The 20,560-nt window shown below is 41.9% G+C and overlaps 1 protein-coding gene across 1 annotated transcript in view; it reads left to right on the top strand.

Moving 5' to 3' along the window:
* Positions 1–20,560, top strand: part of LOC308077338 (dnaJ homolog subfamily C member 13-like) — a 107,424-nt gene that overhangs the window by 13,141 nt on the left and 73,723 nt on the right. Inside the window, 4 exon segments of the mRNA XM_080417985.1 lie at positions 13,196–13,271; positions 17,119–17,268; positions 18,570–18,611; positions 19,192–19,392. Of these exon segments, the coding sequence (XP_080274111.1) occupies positions 13,196–13,271; positions 17,119–17,268; positions 18,570–18,611; positions 19,192–19,392 (469 nt within the window).

Genomic DNA, 20,560 nt, shown 5'->3' with positions numbered 1-20,560 from the left:
CTACAATTATTTGACAGCTTTAGTTACAAGTTACTTTGTAGATTTTGATTATTATTACAAAACATACATTAACCACTTCAGCCCTATATACATTTCTGCCATTTGAAAATAGCAGATCTACAAGCTCTACAATGCGTCACGATGCGACGCATTGTAGAGCTTGTAGATCTGCTATTTTCAAATGATTTTTAGACATTTTATACATTTGAAAACGTGTGAAACAGGACATTCTGCACAATGAGTACTTTTGTACTTTTACCCAAGTAATTCTTTTCTTCCGGACTCTTACTCGTAGCAGAGTATTTCTACATTGCAGTATTGATACTTTTACTTAAGTAAAACATTTTAATACTTTTTCCACAACTGCTATAGAGCATCGCAGTTCCCGCCCACTTCCTGGTTTTTCCTGGTGCCGGAAGGAAAAACTCAATGCATTTTTCCCATTGACATTTCCAAAAATATTTATATCAATTAATTTAAGCCTAGAATCAAGCCATCCAGGGTCCTGGTGAATCATGACCATAAAACGTTTTTTTTCTGTGATTTCTTTTTTTTAATATTTAATTATATGATATACTATATTTAATACATTTTGTTTTGCCGTTTTCAAAAAAAATAATCACAGAATCAAACGTTTTATGGTCATGATGATGGTCAGGTTTTATTGGCTTGATTCTAGGCTTAAATTAATTGATATAAATATTTTTGGAAATGTCAATGGGAAAAATGCATTGAGTATTTTGCGGTGGAACCCGGAAGGGGCGGGAACTGCGATGCTCTATATATATAGTGTTGTGTTATTAAATATTAACATAGCAGTAATGGAGTAAATGGACAAGCCGGCAAGATGACGTCAAGCCTATTGACGTTCCAGTCATTGTCTGAAGACAGAAGCAGTTTGGCAGCTTCTCACCCAACGGCAACAACAATGAAATATATGATATATAATATATCCCTTATTGTCTAAATAAATATATGATATATAATATCTCCTTTATTGTCCTTCCTGTGGATTCCTTTCACTCAGCTTTCCTCACTATGTCACAAACAGGCTCCAGGCAGACAGACAGTGAATATGTTATTTAAGCTACACATCTGTATCTAACTGGTTATAGAACATAGCTTTCTTCAAATGCCTTACTTACAGTGGTAGAAAAAGTACTCGCCTTTTTTTACTTAAAGACCTGAGGACGCTTCTAAACATTTTCTAAATCCTAACAGTTTTTCGGAAAAAAATATAAAACACATTTTTCACGATTTTTCAAAAATAGCAGATATATAAGCTCATAGCGCAGCACCGAGTGCCGCGCTATGAGCTTGTAGATCTGCTATTTTTGAATAGCCAAAGAAATCTAAAGTGACACACATGCGTTCCAGGTCTTAAAAAAGTTGAAAGACCACATTATAAAAAGTACTCTCTTACAAGTAAAAGGCCTGTGTTCAAAATGTTACTTGAGTAAAAGTACAAAAGTATTGGCATCAAAATATACTTAAAAGTACCAAAAGTAAAAGTACTACAATGTTTGAAAATAGCCGATCTACAAGCTCATCTAATGGCTCTTGTAGATCGGCTATTTTCAAATATTCATGTATAAAATAGGGCTAGAGTGGTTCATGTATGTTTTATAATACCTGCAAAAGTAACTAGTTACTAAAGTTTTCAAATAAGTGTAGTGGAGTTACTCCACTAGAGTAAATGTACAATATTTGCCTCTGAAATGTAGTGGAGTCGAAGTAAAAGTATTGAAAATTGTAAATACTCCAGTAAAGAAATAAAACACCTAAAAATTGTTCTTAAGTAATAAGTACAGTACTTGAGTAAATGTACTTAGTTACTTTACAGCACCGCTTACTTACATTATCTGCAGCAGCAATACTATTCCTGCCCAGACTCGTAATGCTCCAGTTTTAGATTATTTGTACATAGTAGTCAGCTATAGCTATCACAACACACAGCCTGGCCGTATATATACAGTTTAAGGTTTTTGTTAGCGTTCTCATTGATCTATGTGGGACACGCCATACCTGCTGTATGAAATAACACAGGATGTATTATATAGTCATAACAAGAGAGGAGCACAGGGTGTGTGTGTGTGTGTGTGTGTGTGTGTGTGTGTGTGTGTGTGTGTGTGTGTGTGTGTGTGTGTGTGTGTGTGTGTGTGTGTGTGTGTGTGTGTGTGTGTGTGTGTGTGTGTGTGTGTGTGTGTGTGTGTGTGTGTGTGTGTGTGTGTGTGTGTGTGTGTGTGACTGTGTGTGTTGGGGTGACGGGGGGGTTGTGCGTTGCCATTTTCTCATAAGATAGAAAGACCAGCTGAAATAGAAAATGATGACCATCTTAATTACTTCCTGTCAAACACAAACGTAAGGTGTTTTTGTTTGCGAGCTTGTACACCTGCTATTTTTGAAAAATGTTTGGAAATGACTCTTCTCTTCTGGAGGTCCCTGGCACATTTTCAGATGGGGGGCCTTCTCTCTCTCTCTCTCTCTCTCTCTCTCTCTCTCTCTCTCTCTCTGTCGCATTCACAGACAAAGAGGGAGTTGTTTGTATGTAGAACTTCTTCTGCAGTATTAAGTCCTTGCCTTTCATCTTCAGTTAGCCCAGTCTATGAAGGCCTTAATGGGACGAAGCCATTTAGAAAGCAGGTAAATGTGTCAGAGATTGTAGGTAGTGAAGTCTCTGTGAATAAAGATCCTCTCTAATTAACATTCAGCCTTGATCAGGCTTTGGCCTCTTTTGCAGAAAGCCACGTCTCTCCTCATCAGCTGTAGCTTTGTATTGTACTGTTAGGTGTGCATTGTTAGCTTTGTATTGTACTGTTAGGTGTTCATTGTTAGCTGTCTATTTCAAACCTTCATCCTCTGTGGCTTTGAATGTTCCTCTCATCTCTGTACACTTCTCAGCCTCTTAAAGGAGAATTCCGGACAAATTAAGTGTTATCTTTGATGTCTCGTTACTCACCTAGCGACGTGAAAAGTGGCGTTCTTTTTTTCCATATATTCCCCTGTCGTCATTTTTTAAACCCCCTCCGTTGTCATAATGGGAGCGCGTGGGTAAGGGAAATTCGTCTATTATAACCGACGCAAAGTTGTTTTTTTCTCTACTAGTATTCATAGTAGAGTCTCATGATAGTCAAACATGCGTTGAAACTATCTGCGAGGCTGCCGTCAATGGCGAACGATTTAACACTGGTTGCTTGTTTCCAGATTCTGGCAACACGAGTTGCCAGGTTCTGGAAAGAAACAAGCATCCAGTGTTAAATCGTTCGGCAGTAGCGCTAGCCTCTCAGGCTAGCTACTCTCATGTTTGACTATCATGAGACTCTACTATGAATACTAGTAGAGAAAAAAACAACTTTGCGTCGGTTATAATAGACGAATTTCCCTTACCCACGCGCTCCCATTATGACAACGGAGGGGGTTTAAAAAATGACGACAGGGGAATATATGGAAAAAAAGAACGCCACTTTTCACGTCGCTAGGTGAGTAACGAGACATCAAAGATAACACTTAATTTGTCCGGAATTCTCCTTTAACCCCTTCAATCCGAGAACGCATCTGTGTCATTTTAGATTTTTACCTTTAAAGGACGACTTCACCGCTTTTCAACCTATCTTCATATAATTGGTCCTCACTAATACTCATGATAAAATTGGTAAAAAAAAATTCTACTCGGCCTGTGTCTTATAGGAGGACTGTGAACAGTCCAGAAACCGTCTACCAGTGACATCATCGTTAGGCATGATATTTTTTTTCCAACAAGATTTCACATTTTTTATTTAGATTTTTATTAACACGAGAACAATGGCTTCTTTTATTGCATTGCAACTTTCCAGGAATAGAAAGCCTGCAGTTTCTATTAGCTTGGATTCCCCATTGATGATGTCACTGGTAGACGGGGCTCTGAACTGTCCACAGCCCTCCTCTGAGACACAGACCGAGTAGAAAAAAATGGTACCATTTTATCATGAGTATTAGCGAGGACCAATTATATGAAGATAGGTTGAAAAGCGGTGAAGTCGTCCTTTAACCATTATTATATTAAAAAATTGCAGATCTGCAAGCTCATTGCGTGGCACCGAGTGCCACGCTACGAGCTTGGAGATCTGCATTTGTGCTAATCTGGTCAATACATATATTTTTTTAAAACAACATTTTTACTCAAATCTGTGCTTCTGAGGGTCCCTGGAGCTAAACATTTTCAGATGGGGCTCGGCGGCCAAATACATATCATTATGGAGGTCCTTGACATGAAAAAGATTGAGAATCACTGATATTCTGTAACATAAGTTTTTTTTTCCAAAAAACTGTTAGGATTTAGAAGACATTTGTTAAAGATTTGTAGAGCTTGTAGATCTGCTATTTTTTGAAAAATCTTGAACATTTGTGCAAATTTATGAATATATATATATAGAACATTTGTAACTCAAATCTGTGCTTCTGGGGGTCCCTGGAACAACATATTTTGAGATGGGGGTCCGCGGACAAATACATATAATTTTGGGGGTCCTTGACATGAAAAAGTTTGAGAACCACTGATATTATCAAAATAATTGTTTGATTTAGATGCCTTTTTTTTTTATCCCCAGAAGCAAAGATTTGAGTTACAAATGTTTGCTTTAAAAAAAATATATATATATATATATTCAAAGATTTGCACAAACTTTTATGATGGGGGTGATGCAACTTTGATGATGTAGAGCAGGGGTGTCAAACTCATTTTGGTGTCCGGGCAAGATTGGTCAAATGGTGACTTGAGGTGGGCAGACTGGGCACGCAGACACGGAGACACGCATGCACGCTCATGCACATTCAGTTATACATCATTGTTTTTCAGTCTGTTGTCTCAGTCACTGCTATAACTACAGCATATCACTTTAAAAAAATTTATGAAGATTATATACAAATTAATTATGAATTAATTTGTATATAATAGTGTCCCACTGGAAGGAGACCCCGGGGCAGACCAGATGGGGGGATTACATCTCCACACTGGCCTGGGAACGCCTCGGGATCTGTTGCCCCCGCGACCCGGCTCCGGATAAGCGTTTGAAGAATCGATGCATGGATTATAAAAAAAATTATAAATATTTTCAGTAAATAGCTACAGTACACAACATTATTTTTTTGAGGCCTACTATCAGCAATGCAACTCAGACAATGACTCAGTCGTTTTTATTGAACAATAACGACAATTCAGAAAATGTCAATGAATCAAAATAATGACACTCAATGCTTTTTTTTCGGTTTTAGAATAGAAAAGAAATAACCCTAACAGTAAAAGCTCAGGTCAAAACAACATCATTTTCTTTTGTTTCTTTTTTTTTTTACAAAAAAATGATGTACCTGACATCTCTTTGCTTTAACTGACCTGTCAACATCAGGGACCAGGTTCTGAGCAGTAGTAACTTTCATAATGTAATAATTACTATAAAATCTCCATGTCTCTTCAGCTCTTTATAAACAAAAAATGCATATTTATTTTTTCTATTCTTTTGTCTTTGTTTTAGCCAAAATTTATTACTTGCACTACATTTTAAGTGACCTTTTTACTTTTGGAAAATAATATTGAAGAAACTGTTAACTGGTTAATGTGTGTACTGTCACTTTAAAAGCGCAATTTATACTTCATCGTACAACAGTGTCACGCACCAAACATGGCCGATCTCCAAGCTCACACCGCGTCTGTTCGCACCACGTTGTGAGCTTGTAGATCAGCCATTTTCGGCAACGATAGACTGAGAAGACAGCGCACACTAGTCACTAGACTAGGCGACACTAGTCATTCATTCGCGTTTTTAAGAGTTTCCTAAACAGATTATTATCAATTGGATTATTAAAATTGTCAACGGAGACAGAGGACGAGTGAAACTTTTGAGCGTTTCACTCGTAACGGCCGTTATTCCACCGCACATGTAAACGCAACGACGCAACCACCCGTACAAATGGAACCAAATGGACCCTTACGGTCCCCTTAAAGAAGCGATGTTACGATGTATAGTGAGCCAATAAAATTCCTCGTCCTTGTTTCCCTGGGCAGCGCTGGTTAGCAGGGATCTATACACTTTTAGACTGACATGTTTGTGCCAGCGTGGGTGATTAGATTTATTTCTTGATCTCCTCTTGTCTTGATTGTTTAGACATGACTTGGCCATTGTTCTCACAAAACAAGTTTGGCCACTATTAGACCTTCACAGTCAGAGGCAAGGGGGTTGGGGGGGATAACTTCCTGCCGGCTCCGCCGTTTCTTTTGTCTTTTTTTTCTCTCTCGTTTTTTTTCCATTAGAGCTAGTATGAAAAGGTGTTTTTTCAAATCACTTCGCGGGCCGCAATGGACCTTTCCGCGGGCCGCAAAATGCCCGCGGGCCGCGAGTTTGACAAGCCTGATGTAGAGGGCCACTATATTTCCACCCTCCACAGGGACACATGGTATATTATACTGTATACTGTCGGGCAGACACCTCTTAAGGTCCTTTCACACGGCAAGCGGCCAACGCGCCTATGTAATTCATTTTCAATGAGAGGCAGGCCATTATTTGGGACGCGCGGAGAAGTTGAGGGGCGGTGATGAGGCAGGTGTCAACACAGGTGTGCACTCCCTCCTCTGTTTGCCGGGGGGTGCTGATGTAACAGAATTATTTTATAGCAGTGGTTCTCAAACTTGTTCATGTCAAGGACCCCCGAATTGACACTTATTTAGCCCGTGGACCCCCATTTGAAAAGATATGCCTGGGACCCCCATATAAGAGAAGACTTTTTTTACTGCGCTAGCAGTGATTCTCAACCATTTTAATTTCAAGGACCCCCATTTAACTCTCTCAGTGCCAATGAAATAAAAAAAATATTGCGAACTGTGCCAGCATTTTTTTTTTTTATAAAACAAATTAATAATAATAAGTTAAACAAGAAGTGAATGGAGCAGCAAATCTTCGGATCACGATATATTTGGTTCTGATTTTTTTTTATTAAAAAAAGACCTCTGGATAACTCGTAGTTGGCACTGAGAGAGTTAATGTCATTTCTATCTCCCAATTTATATTGTAAAATCAATGTTAATGTAACTGTGAGAGTGTACAAATGGATAACGGGTCCATTTGGTTCCATTTGTACACTCTCAGAGTTACAGACACCAAAAGGGTCCATTTGGCTCCTAACTATCCATCATTTAGCTGGGGACCCCCTGGAACTCCCTCAAGGACCCCTGGGGCTCCCCGGACCCCACATGTCCCCCACATGACCCCACCCAATGTTTTATAAAACATATTTACGAGAATGCCAAATTATTATAACATCATGTATCCTGAACATCCTGAATTTAAAATGATCCTTTGCCCTGACTTCATTGTTTCCATGACAACAATCAGATGACTTGCTTTCCTGCTATATTGTATAATTTACATTAGTTGTAGTTTAATGTGACCCGTCCTGTACGAGGCTTACTGTGGGTTGGGGGTCCCTTCCTCATTGATTAGCCAATGAGGAAGTGCAGAGGCCGTCGGCCCAGTAATCTGATTGGCTGAATGAGTCTCCTGTCTGCCGGTTGATAGGCTTTCCACTGCAAAGCACTTCCTTTCCTTCCTGAAAAGAAAAAAGAGAAAAGTGTTCTTAGAAAATATGTAGTTTGTCCGTCTTAACTGAATGAGACCTGTCTCTCTATTCTGAGGTCAACGTTCAGCAAAAATAACCGATTTACAAGCTGAATCGGCTATTTTCGGCGAAGAGATTTGGTGTAGGGGGAAAACGGGGGGAAAAGTAGCGGTGCCTAGTGTAGATGCCAGGGGGACCCTAGTCAATTAAGTGTGGGTTTAAGTGGTTAATAATGAGACGTCTTGGTTGTATAGTCACGCACATATAATATTATAATTAGAACACATAACAGCTTCTGTCCATTCCTACAGTAATTCGTTGTCACACTTTTGTATCACTATGTGGCATTCTGTCAACTAGTAGGCATTAGCAAGCTGTCTCTTGAATTTATTTTGAACTGAAAACCGTGCATGTTACTGTATGTATGGAGAGATGGAAGGGCAGAGTTGCTAGTGTCTTTTTTTTGGACCGACTCAGGAAGTTGCTAAACGTGACACAGTGCTGCACGTTATTATGAAATCCCAGAAACTCTGGGATGGAGAAGCAGCGTTGGTGGTTGAACCTTAGGATTGAGAAGTGACCTTTTTTATTCTCACATGATGCCGTATACCTGCTGTTGTGTGATCCATAGCACCGTGCACTAGGGCTGGTAAATTCATATTTGAATATTCCTCTAATATGGGGAAACAAATTATATTCGATCTATCTATCTTATGTTTATTGTCCCTGTCAACTAAACATAAGCAAAAAAATTAAGTGTAACATAATAATAATAATAATAATATTCAAATACACTATATTCGAATATCTGCCAATTTCTAAGACCAATATTCAAATTTATTTTCTGAGGAAACTGTAAAAGCTTTGCTTAACAGATCCTTCTCTTCAGATTTGTATTTTTAATGTATTTTTCTTGTTCAGATGCTCCTGCATGGACTCTGTTACATGTTGGTAACTCAATCATCCAGAACCTCCTCAAACCCCTCTAACGCCTTCTTGCTTTCCGTCGAAGTAGGCTAACAGTGATGAATTGTGTGTGTGTGTCTGTCTGTCTGTCTGTCTGTCTGTTAAGGAATCGGACCGTTTACAGCAGTGGTTTTCAACCAGTGGTCCTTGGGGGGGGGGGGGGGGGGGTACCAGGGGGTCCCCAGCAAAATGAGTTAACATAGCGTCACAATCATTTTTAACCACTTAGCTTTGGCGATTCAAAAATAGCAGATCTACAAGCTCATAGCGCGGCACTCGGTGCCGCGCTATGAGCTTGTAGATCTGCTATTTTTGAAAAATCGTGAAAATGTGTGCATATCTTTGAATATATCATTTTTAAAGCAAACATTTTTTACTCAAATCTTTGTGCTTCTGGGGGGTCCCTGGCACAACACATTTTCAGTTGGGGGTCCGCGGCCAAATGTATATCAATTTAGGGGTCCTTGGCATGAAAAAGGTTGAAAACCACTGGTTTACAGGGAATCGATATGGAACCGGAATCGTTAAAATCCTAAAATAATCCCAACCCTGTACAGGTCAGCACAGCACAGGTCAGCACAGGTCAGCACAGCACAGGTCAGCACAGGTCAGCACAGGTCAGCACAGCACAGGTCAGCACAGGTCAGCACAGCTCAGGACAGCACAGCACAGCACAGGTCAGCACAGCACAGGTCAGCACAGCTCAGCACAGGTCAGCACAGCACAGCACAGGTCAGCACAGCACAGGACAGCACAGCACAGCACAGCACAGCACAGGTCAGCACAGCACAGCACAGGTCAGCACAGCACAGGTCAGCACAGGTCAGCACAGGTCAGCACAGGTCAGCACAGGTCAGCACAGCACAGGTCAGCACAGGTCAGCACAGGTCAGCACAGGTCAGCACAGGTCAGCACAGCACAGCACAGGTCAGCACAGGTCAGCACAGCACAGCACAGGTCAGCACAGGTCAGCACAGGTCAGCACAGCACAGGACAGGTCAGCACAGGTCAGCACAGGTCAGCACAGGACAGGTCAGCACAGGTCAGCACAGGTCAGCACAGCACAGGTCAGCACAGGTCAGCACAGCACAGCACAGGTCAGCACAGGTCAGCACAGGTCAGCACAGCACAGGTCAGCACAGGTCAGCACAGCACAGCACAGGTCAGCACAGGTCAGCACAGGTCAGCACAGCACAGGTCAGCACAGCACAGCACAGGTCAGCTCAGCACAGCTCAGCACAGGTCAGCACAGGTCAGCACAGCACAGCTCAGCACAGGTCAGCACAGGTCAGCACAGCACAGCACAGCACAGGTCAGCACAGCACAGCTCAGCACAGGTCAGCACAGGTCAGCTCAGCACAGCACAGCTCAGCACAGGTCAGCACAGGTCAGCTCAGCACAGCACAGCTCAGCACAGGTCAGCACAGCACAGCACAGGTCAGCACAGGTCAGCTCAGCACAGCACAGCTCAGCACAGGTCAGCACAGCACAGCACAGGTCAGCACAGGTCAGCTCAGCACAGCACAGCACAGCACAGGTCAGCACAGCACAGCACAGGTCAGCACAGCACAGCTCAGCACAGGTCAGCACAGCTCAGGTCAGCTCAGCACAGCACAGCTCAGCAAAGCTCAGCTCAGCTCAGCTCAGCTCAGCTCAGGTCAGGTCAGGTCAGGTCAGCTCAGGTCAGGTCAGGAGACATCATGTCTCTGGCCAGGAGGAGGGGTTGGTTCACAGATCACCTGCTCGGCCAGAGAATAAAAATAAAAGCCTACCCAGTCACAGGGAATGAATAATTAACCGGGCATCATGTGACCTGTGTGTCAGCCACCCAGCACCAAGGTCAGGCTTCCTAGAGACGAGAAGGAAGAGAAGGAACACATACAGGAGCCTCCTGGGTACTTTACCACATCTGGGCTAATAATAGTATAATGTTGGCATATCAGACATTCTGAGACATTTAGGGATGGGCAACAAACGTGCCCGTGGCAAGACTTGTACATGTCTGTGGCACATTTTTGTATAAAATGTGTCTTAAGTGTCTAAGTCCACTACTACACCAAGGGTTTTGACTTGGCTAGAGGTGTTTAACATTACCGATTGGAGTTGGGCGCTGACTTGGCTCCAAAAACTATTATTTCAGTTTTGCCTTTGTTTAACACATCGTGTGCCAGAGGTTTATTAACCCATTAAGACCTGAGGTTTTTTGAAAGTTTTGAAATTTTGAAACATTTTGAAAAAAAAAATCTAAAACATTTTCTTTCAAGATTTTTTTTTCAAGATTTTTTTCAAAAATAGCAGATCTACAAGCTCGTAGCGCGGCACTCGGTGCCGCGCTATGAGCTTGTATATCTGCTATTTTTGAATAGCCAAAGACATCTAAAGTGACACAGATGCGTTCCAGGTATCAATGGGTTAAAATAGCGTACATCTAGTGCCAGCATATCTTCCATCCACTTACGTTGATGTGTTTCGTGCTGTAGAAGCCCCGACGAGGACGCGCATGTAAACAAAGCGTGCGTGCGAGACGGCGGAGGGTCCCGACTAACGCCTGGAACAATAATATTTCTAACGCGATCCTCCGTTGCAGAGTGGTCGCCGATCGAAAACGGCTCATTTCCACCACGTTAAAGGTTTCATGACGTTCAGTTTTACCACACATTAAAAGTCTTTGTCATGGTCCTTCAAACGTGTATAGAAAGTTTTAACAAAAAATTCCACTCCATTGATCCATGGCAGGTGTTTTTCTCTCACATTTCTAAAGCCTTTTCAACTGCAATGAAAAAATAAATCTTTTCCTGCGGGTGTCGCTGGTGAGGGATTTTGCCTGTCAATCATCGCCATCGGGGAGGGGCGAGGAGGAGAGTGGGCGGGATTAATCGGCTGTGACCTCACTGCCAAAGGGCCAAGCTCAGATTACTTTTCAGCCTAATTATTCAGAAAACCCCAGACCACAGAAAATCCACTGAATGTTCAAAGTTCAGATTTTTTTTTGGTGTAATTGAGGTCATAAAACCCCCAAAAAAACATAAAAGATTAAAAAAGTTAAAATGAATGTCATAGAACCTTTAAAAAGAAATAGGAGATATTAAGCTTTTAGCTTTTTTTAACATTGGAGCGGACGACCGGAAGCATTTTTGACATGGATCCACATCCGGCCTCTCCTTCTTAGAGACTCCTTGGATGATCCCAAAGTTTCGTTAGAGCGCCCCACGTGGGAAAAATATATAAAAAACAAAAATGGCCCAAAACGGTCCGGACCATTTATGGCACACAATGTGTTAACCTGTTTTCCTTGGCTCCAAAAACTATTATTTCAGTTTTGCCTTTGTTTAATTGAAGAAAATGATGGCACCTCCAATTGTTGATTTGTTCAATGCATTTACTCAGTGTTTGTATTGGACCATTATAGTCCTCTAGTGATTATGGTTATGTAGATTTGTGTATCGCCTGCAGACACTTTCTGACAAACCACACATCATTTGACCAGAGCTTTCCAGCAGACAGAGAACTGAGAAAGATAAAGAAGGAACTGAAATCTCAGCCATATGTATTGTGTACCATACATAGGTCTAAGTCCATGACTACACCAAGGCTTTTGACTCGGCTAGAGGTTTTTTACATTACCCACACTTGCGGACACATCATTTGACTAAACATTTACAGGGAACTGAGAAAAATAAATAAACTTAGGAAGTGAAATTTCAAAAACAAATTCTATACAAAAAGATTAAGTCAAGCCGCAATCATCAGGATTTTAAGTCCCATAAATATTTTATATTTTTGTATTATTGTTTACACTTTTTTCATACTTTATATTTTTTTCATTAATATTAAACTACTGACTTATTGTCTTTGCATTATTTTTAAACCATTATGACCTGGAACACATCTGTGTCACTTTTTGATTTGGGCTAAAAAGCATTATTTTACACTTTGGCTATTAAAAAATAGCAGATCTACAAGCTCGTAGCGCGGCACCGAGTGCCGCGCTACGAGCTTGTAGATCTGCTATTTTTGAAAAATCTTGAAAATGTGTGCAAATCTTTTAATATATATAGTTTTAAAGCAAACATTTTAACTCAAAAAATGTATTTAATGCACAGGTCTTCAACGTTTTCAGTCCAAGGACCCCCTAGCTGAGAGAGAGATGAAGCAGGGACCCCCTACTCTATATTGTATACATTTGTTTCAGATTAAACTTAAACAGTATTTAATGCATATAGTAATGCATATAGTATTTAATGCATATAGTAATGCATAACGTCCAACACTGATCCTCTCTCATCTAGCAGCAGGTTTCAGCCTCATGCTAGACAGAGCTTTATTGTCATGCAGGGTATTTCAGGATCATTGGTTGAGAGGGAATGAAGTCTTAATTGGATCCAATGTTCAGCTATAGTAACTTCATCCACTTTCCTGTGAATTCACACACCGAACTCTGTGTGTGTGTGTGTGTGTGTGTGTGTGTGTGTGTGTGTGTGTGTGTGTGTGTGTGTGTGTGTGTGTGTGTGTGTGTGTGTGTGTGTGTGTGTGTGTGTGTGTGTGTGTGTGTGTGTGTGTGTGTGTGTGTGTGTGTGTGTGTGTGTGTGTGTGTGTGTGTGTGTGTGTAGTGTTGCGACTCATCCTCTGTCATTGTTCCCTCCAGGTACAAGCGGGTCTTCTCTGTGGGCACTCATGGCATCACCACGTACAACCCCGCCACGCTGGAAGTGACAAACCAGGTCAGTGTGACCCCCCCCCCCCCCCCCCCCTCATTCAGCCCTTTTTATTTAAAATTCTCAGAGAGATCATTGAGGGAAGGAGACCCTCATTGAGGGGAGGAGACCCTCATTGAGAGGAGGAGACCCTCATTGAGGGGAGGAGACCCTCATTGAGGGAAGGAGACCCTCATTGAGGGGAGGAGACCCTCATTGAGGGGAGGAGACCCTCATTTACAATGATGTTCAGATTTACACATCATCCTATAATTCTACAAAGCTCTGTGCGTCTGTCCCGGTTCTCCTCAGCGGCTGGAGCAATTCATCTGAATGTGCAACACAGCCATTGACCATTACCATGTGTTACACACACACACACACACACACACACACACACACACACACACACACACACACACACACACACACATTACCATGTGTTACACACACACACACACACACACACACACACACACACACACACACACACACACACATTACCATGTGTTACACACACACACATTACCATGTGTTACACACACACACATTACCATGTGTTACACACACAGACATTACCATGTGTTACACACACACACACATTACCATGTGTTACACACACACACACACACATTACCATGTGTTACACACACACACACACACACACACACACACACACACACACACACATTACCATGTGTTACACACACACACACACACACACACACACACACACACACACACACACATTACCATGTGCACTAGTGATGAGCGGGCCGACCCGTAACCCGCGGCGCGGGTTGACCCGCCCCGCGGGTCAACCCGCGGGGCGGGTTGACCCGCCCCGCGGGTGGTTGATTCAGGATTTCAGAGGCAATTATGCGGGCTGCGGGTGAGCGGGTCAGCCGCTCTCACACGAAGAAAAAAAACTATTTTGAACAACATGCTTGTTTATGTAGCCCATGACAATGTTGTGCTACTGTAGACATTTAAAGCGACTTTGGGTACTTAACACATTGGGTGCCAGAGGTTTATTAAAATATTATACTTTGAGTGCCAGGACTTTTTAAACATTTTGAACCTTTTTCAAGTAGTCACAAAATATTTTCAGTGATCACCGTCCTCACGGTGATCCCCTCATTACACACATACAGGTCTCGTACAATCGGGGGGAAAAAATTTAAAACATTCGGAAATCCATTCCATAGTTGCAGCCAGTTCAAAATAGTTAAATTAACATTGTAAAAAAAAAAAGTGCACAGGAGCCGAGATACAGGTTTTTGAAGTCATAAGTTAACCAGGAGGTGGATTGGAGTCTAAATCTTGTAGGAGTGATATTTCCTGTTGCTGTGAAGGAAAAAAAAAATTATTTTTTTTTTTTTTTCAAAAACCGTATATATACGGTTTTGGCACTCAACGTTAGTATGCGCAAAACCGTATATATACGGTTTTGGCACCCAATGTGTTAAGAGAGCGTTATATAAATCTGAGTTATTATGATGATGATTATATATTTTTTCCCACCGCGGGTCGCGGGGCGGGTTGAGCCATAGATTTATATATGGGTTTGCGGGGCGGGTTGAGGCGGGTTGAGGCGGGTTGAGGCGGGTTGAGGCGGGTTGAGGCGGGTTGCGTTCCGTGGCGGGGCGGGTCATGAAAAAACCCGACCCGCACATCACTAATGTGCACGGAACACCGAAGCCCGTTTTTCCCTTTCCCCAAATGTCAGCCGTTTATTAGCGTTTTTGTGTTCGCTGGCTCCCGGGTTGCCTACGTATGACTTCTCCGGTACAAAATGTATTGTCCAATGAGAGTCGGAGGTGGGCGTGGGGATCCCTTAGGATTGGTTTAGGGAATTTCTAATCCCCTCCCCCTTGTAATCGCCGACACATGGAGCCAATGTCAGATTAAGCTCCACACAGCTTCAGTCTGATAATCAGGCTAATGTAGAAGTACTCTGTTACAAGTAAATGTCTGGAATTCAAAATTTACTTGAGTAAAAGGAGAAAAGTATTGGTATCAAAATGTACTTAAAGTACCAAAAGTAAAAGAACAAAAATGTTTGAAAATAGCAGATCTACAAGCTCACAACGCATCGCGATGCGACGCGTTGTGAGCTTGTAGATCTGCTATTTTCAAATAGTCTAATTTATATCTGCAAAGTAACTAGTAACTCAAGTTTTCAAATAATTGTAGTGGAGTAAAAGTAAAATATTTGCCTCTGAGATGTAGTGGAGTAGAAGTAAAAGTATAGACAATTGGAAATACTCCAGTAAAATGAAAGTACCTCAAAATTGTGCTTAAGTACAGTACTTGAGTAAATGTACTTAGTTACTTTACACCACTGACCAGCAGTGACACAGTGATGAGTATGGCGGTTGTCACCAGTAATAAACCTCAGAGCTGAGGTTTATGAGTAAAGGTAAAAACTGAGTCCTGAGGCTGCAGTGTGGAGGACGGCTGGCATGACGATCGATTTTACAGGGAAATGTCAGCCCCCCCCCTTTTGGTTCAGCGGACCCCTCGCCCTGCGTTGTGATGACATCAAACCTCCGTCCTGCACAAAGAGCGCTGCTCACGCCTGTTGCCAGGCAACTATTGTGTAAACCTATTTGAAGCGCGCGGCGCCCTTGTGCTAAAATGTGAAATATTTCTATTTTACTCTCTGGAGGGCTGGAGAACGAACGAGAGCTGTAGGACAGCAAGACATGATGGAAGGAACGTCATTACAATAATAAGAAAAAAAAAAATTTCCCTGTGGGTGCCTTCAGTTTTTAAATCCCTTAAACCATTAACTCATTCAGTGCCATTCTTATTTATGGCAGTTTGGTTCTGAGTGCCACAGCCAAAATTCATTGTAAAAAAAAAAGTGCTTAGGAGCCGAGATACAGCCTTTTTCAGTAAGAAGTTAAACAAGAAGTGAATGGAGCAGCAAATCTTGAAATCATCATATCTTGGGTTCTGAACATTAAAAAAAAAAAGGAACCGGAACCACTGCAACTCTGAGAGTCAGGGGCGGATTAACCATTCGTGGTGCCCGGTGCTTGGACCCGGTTTGGTGCCCCCCGGCACCGTTTTGTCAACGGCGGGGGCGCTCTACATTTCGGCGTTGGTGCCCCCCCCCCCAAAGGTCGGTGCCCTGTGCTTCAGCACCTCAAGCCCGTTGGATAAGCCACCACTGCCACCACAAATGGAACCAAATGGACCTGATTGAATCAGTAATCTATGGCAGGGGTTCTCAACCTTTTCAGGCCGTGACCCCCCAAAATAATCATATTTGAACTGGGGACCCCCCAAAATAATCATATTTGAACTGGGGACTCCCATTTTGTTTGACTCGGCTCCACAGATACATATTGTGAAAATAGCAGATCTACAAGCCTTCTTCCTCTCTTCCTCCCCTCTGTCTGTCTGTCTGTCTGTCTGTCTGTCTGTCTGTCTGTCTGTCTGTCTTCACAAACATACTGTTAGATTTAGAAAACATTTTTAGATATGTATTATTTTGTCCGGGACCCCCTTCTCAAAATGTTTTATTCCAAGGACCCCCATGAAGCAAAGATATTAGTTGTTTTAGATAACAAACAGCACCTGTTTTAAATACATTTCTCTTTCCAAAAGGGTGAAATATTTATTACTGAGAATAGCAAGAGAACAAAGAGAGACGTCTGACTGAGGGATGATGTCATCCTTTACTTTATAAATTATGTTTATCAAAACTTAGAAAGCACATTTATTTCAGCCATTATGTAATAATTGTGACAGGCCTATTCGTGGCATCATTACACAGTATCATATTCTATCCTCTCTTTAAGCCTCTGAAACAGCATTTAATTCTCTTGTCTTTTTGCTTTGTCTTCCTCGGTGCTGCCCCCAGTGGCCTTATGGGGACATCTGTGGCATTGGGCCGGTGGGGAAAGGTCAGGGCACAGAGTTCAACCTCACATTCCGCAAGGGCAGCGGCAAGAAGTCTGAAACGCTCAAGTTCTCCACGGAACACCGCACCGAGCTGCTCACTGAGGCACTGGTGAGTATGAGATGAGTACCGAGAAACCACTACCATACTGCTAAGGGTTAACACACTTTACAGGCCCCCCAAGATAATCATATTTGAACTGGGGACCCCCCAAAATAATCATGTTTGAACTGGGGACCCCCCAAAATAATCATATTTGAACTGGGGACCCCCCAAAATAATCATATTTGAACTGGGGACCCCCCAAAATAATCATATTTGAACTGGGGACCCCCCAAAATAATCATGTTTGAACTGGGGACCCCCCAAAATAATCATATTTGAACTGGGGACCCCCCCAAAATAATCATATTTGAACTGGGTACCCCCCACCCTAACAAGCACTTGGAATTGTAGGCATCATCATTTAGTTTGACTCGATTTCACAGATAAATATTAAAATAGCCGATCTACAAGCTCACGCACTGCGAGGCGTTGTGAGCTTCTCCACATTTTTTTTGTAAATTAATGTGCTACTTGATTCAAGTTGATTATACTACACTGACTACAGTGTCACAAAAGTACCAAAAATAGCAGATCTGTCTGCTATTTTTTTTTCTTCAACAAATTTCGAAGCTTTGTTGTAGAAATACAAATTTTAATTTGAAGCTTCTTGATTACACTACTACACTACCGTTTCACACAAAAGTATCAGAAATAGCAGATCTACAAGCTCAAAACGCAACGAGAAGCGACGCACTTTGAGCTTGTCGATCTGCTATTTTTGAATTTGAATCGAGAAAAGAAACCGTTTTGGACTTATGAGGTTTTACACCCGACAGAGACGATATTGAACAGTGTGTCTCTGTGTCTTTGAACATGCTGTATTGTGTGACTTCCTTTAGGCGTTTAACGCTCAATGAACAGAGTTTACAGCCCTGAGACTTTGCAGAGTTGACATAAAAACGTAAAAAAAAAGAAGAATTGCAGTGCAGTCCAACAGGCCGTCATGTCATGTGAAGCTCAGGGATTGCAGAGCTTGCAATTTGCAGGTTGCATTATTTTACTTAAGTAAAAGTATCAATACTGCAATATAGAAATACTCTATTACAAGCAAAAGTTCAAAATGTACTTGAGTAAAAGTACAGTAGTATTGGCATCAAAATGTACTTAAAGTACCAAAAGTAAAATTAGTCATTATGCAGAATCACACTAGTTTGTCATGTAGATTATTATGTGTTTGATCTTTGCTTTTTTTCCCCTGCCCTCCACAGAGGTTCAGAACAGACTTTAACATATATATAACATATATATAACATATATATAACATATATATAACATATATATAACATTTTCCCCTGCTCTCTCCACAGAGGTTCAGAACAGACTTCTCAGAAGGAAAGATCACTGGCAGGGTAAGTCCATTGTTTCAGTAACACTTTACTTAAAGGTTAAAGTCTGTAATGCATTAGAATCACATTTATTATGCATTACAAATGCGTGTATAAGGCATTATAACTAGGGATGTACCGATTGGCCACATATCGGTATCGGACGATATTTGCCTCTATCGGTCAAAAATAAATAAATATATATATATATATATATATATATATATATATATATATATATATTTATATATATTTATATATATATATAAACGGATGCGTTCCCCCGTCTCAATGGGTTTACGTCTCTCCGTTTCCCCAGAAGCAAAGATTTGAGCTACAAATGTTTACAAATTTAAAAATATATATATATTCAGACTAAAGATTTGCACACATTTTCACGATTTAAAAACAAAAAAATAGCAGATCTACAAGCTCATAGCTCATAGCGCTCATAGCGCAGCCCGGTCTTAATGGGCTTTACGTCTCCGTTTCAACATGCGTTCGTTCGTGCGTCAAAATCGACAATCCAAAAACAATACCGCCGTCCTCATGATGCGTGTGTCCCCCCCGGCCCCTCCTCCTCCTCCTCCTCCCCCCCTAACAGCGCTACAACTGTTACAAACACCACTGGAGCGACACGCGGAAGCCCGTGGGCCTGGAGGTGACGCCGGGGGGCATCGACCAGATCGACCCCCACACCAACCGCGTGGTCTGCTCCTACGACTACCGCTGCATCGAGGGCTTCGCCGAGGTGTCTGACTACCAGGGAGGATTCTGCATCCTCTATGGAGGCTTCAGCAGGCTGGTACGTACACTACTGTGTGTGTGTGTGTGTGTGTGTGTGTGTGTGTGTGTGTGTGTGTGTGTGTGTGTGTGTGTGTGTGTGTGTGTGTGTGTGTGTGTGTGTGTGTGTGTGTGTGTGTGTGTGTGTGTGTGTGTGTGTGTGTGTGTGTGTGTGTGTGGAGCAACATATTTTGAGATGGGGTCCGCGGCCAAATACATATCATTTTGGGGGTCCTTGACATGGAAAAGTTTGAGAACCACTGATATTATTGTAACATGAGTTTTTTTTCAAAAACTAGAAGACATTTATAGAATGCCCCCAGAAGCAAAGATTTGAGTTAAAAATGTTCGCTTAGAAAAATATATATTCAAAGATTTGCAAAAAATGTCATGATTAAAAATAAAAGCAGATCTACAAGCTCATAGTGTGGCACTCGGTGCCGCACTATGAGCTTTGTATGGCTGCTATTTATTATTTTTGATCGCGAAAGTATAAGTATAAGATAATGGTTGAAGTGGTTAAAATCTAAAATGAACGATGCTTTTCCGGTATTCCCAATATTTCCGTATTGTGCGGAAAGCTTAACTCATTCACTGCCACTGACGTTAAAAAACGCCGCTGCTCTAAACCTTCCGCTAAATCGCCCTTATCTCGGCTTTGTTTTTCTCCGCCGTGGAACGCTGTTTAGAAACGCTGTTTAGAAACGCTGTTTAGAAACGCTATTTAGAAACTGCTACTACTGCAAAATGGAATGTCGCCGATTGATAATGTCTTCTCTGGGCCTCTCACACAACTACCCTGTGTGTGTTGAACACGCGATCATAAGGGATTTAGCGAGGTCTGTGGCGAGGTGAAAAAGTAAGTGAGTTTTCCGTTCACATGGCGAAACATGGTGTTTTTACGCGGGGCTGGAGGACAGAGACTCCGCCCCGATCGGAATGTCTGTTGTCTGAGCGGCACGTATCGCCGGTGTGTTTATAAACGATTGGACTTGCGATCATAATGAAAAAAAAATAACATTTTAAAGTTATAAAAAACACTAAATCGCTGGCAGTGGGCAAACACAGCCAGAAATAAGTCTGGCAGAGAATGAGTTAAGCTGAAAATAGCAGATCGACAAACTCGTCGACGAGTGCTCTCTCTCTCCCCCTCTCTCTCTCCTCCCCTCCCCCCCTCTCTCTCTCTCATC

The sequence above is a fragment of the Gymnoscopelus braueri genome, assembly GCF_963280865.1.
Source record: "Gymnoscopelus braueri genome assembly, chromosome: 21".
In the NCBI taxonomy this organism is placed as follows: domain Eukaryota; kingdom Metazoa; phylum Chordata; class Actinopteri; order Myctophiformes; family Myctophidae; genus Gymnoscopelus; species Gymnoscopelus braueri.
This window is presented reverse-complemented; position numbering and strand designations above follow the sequence as displayed.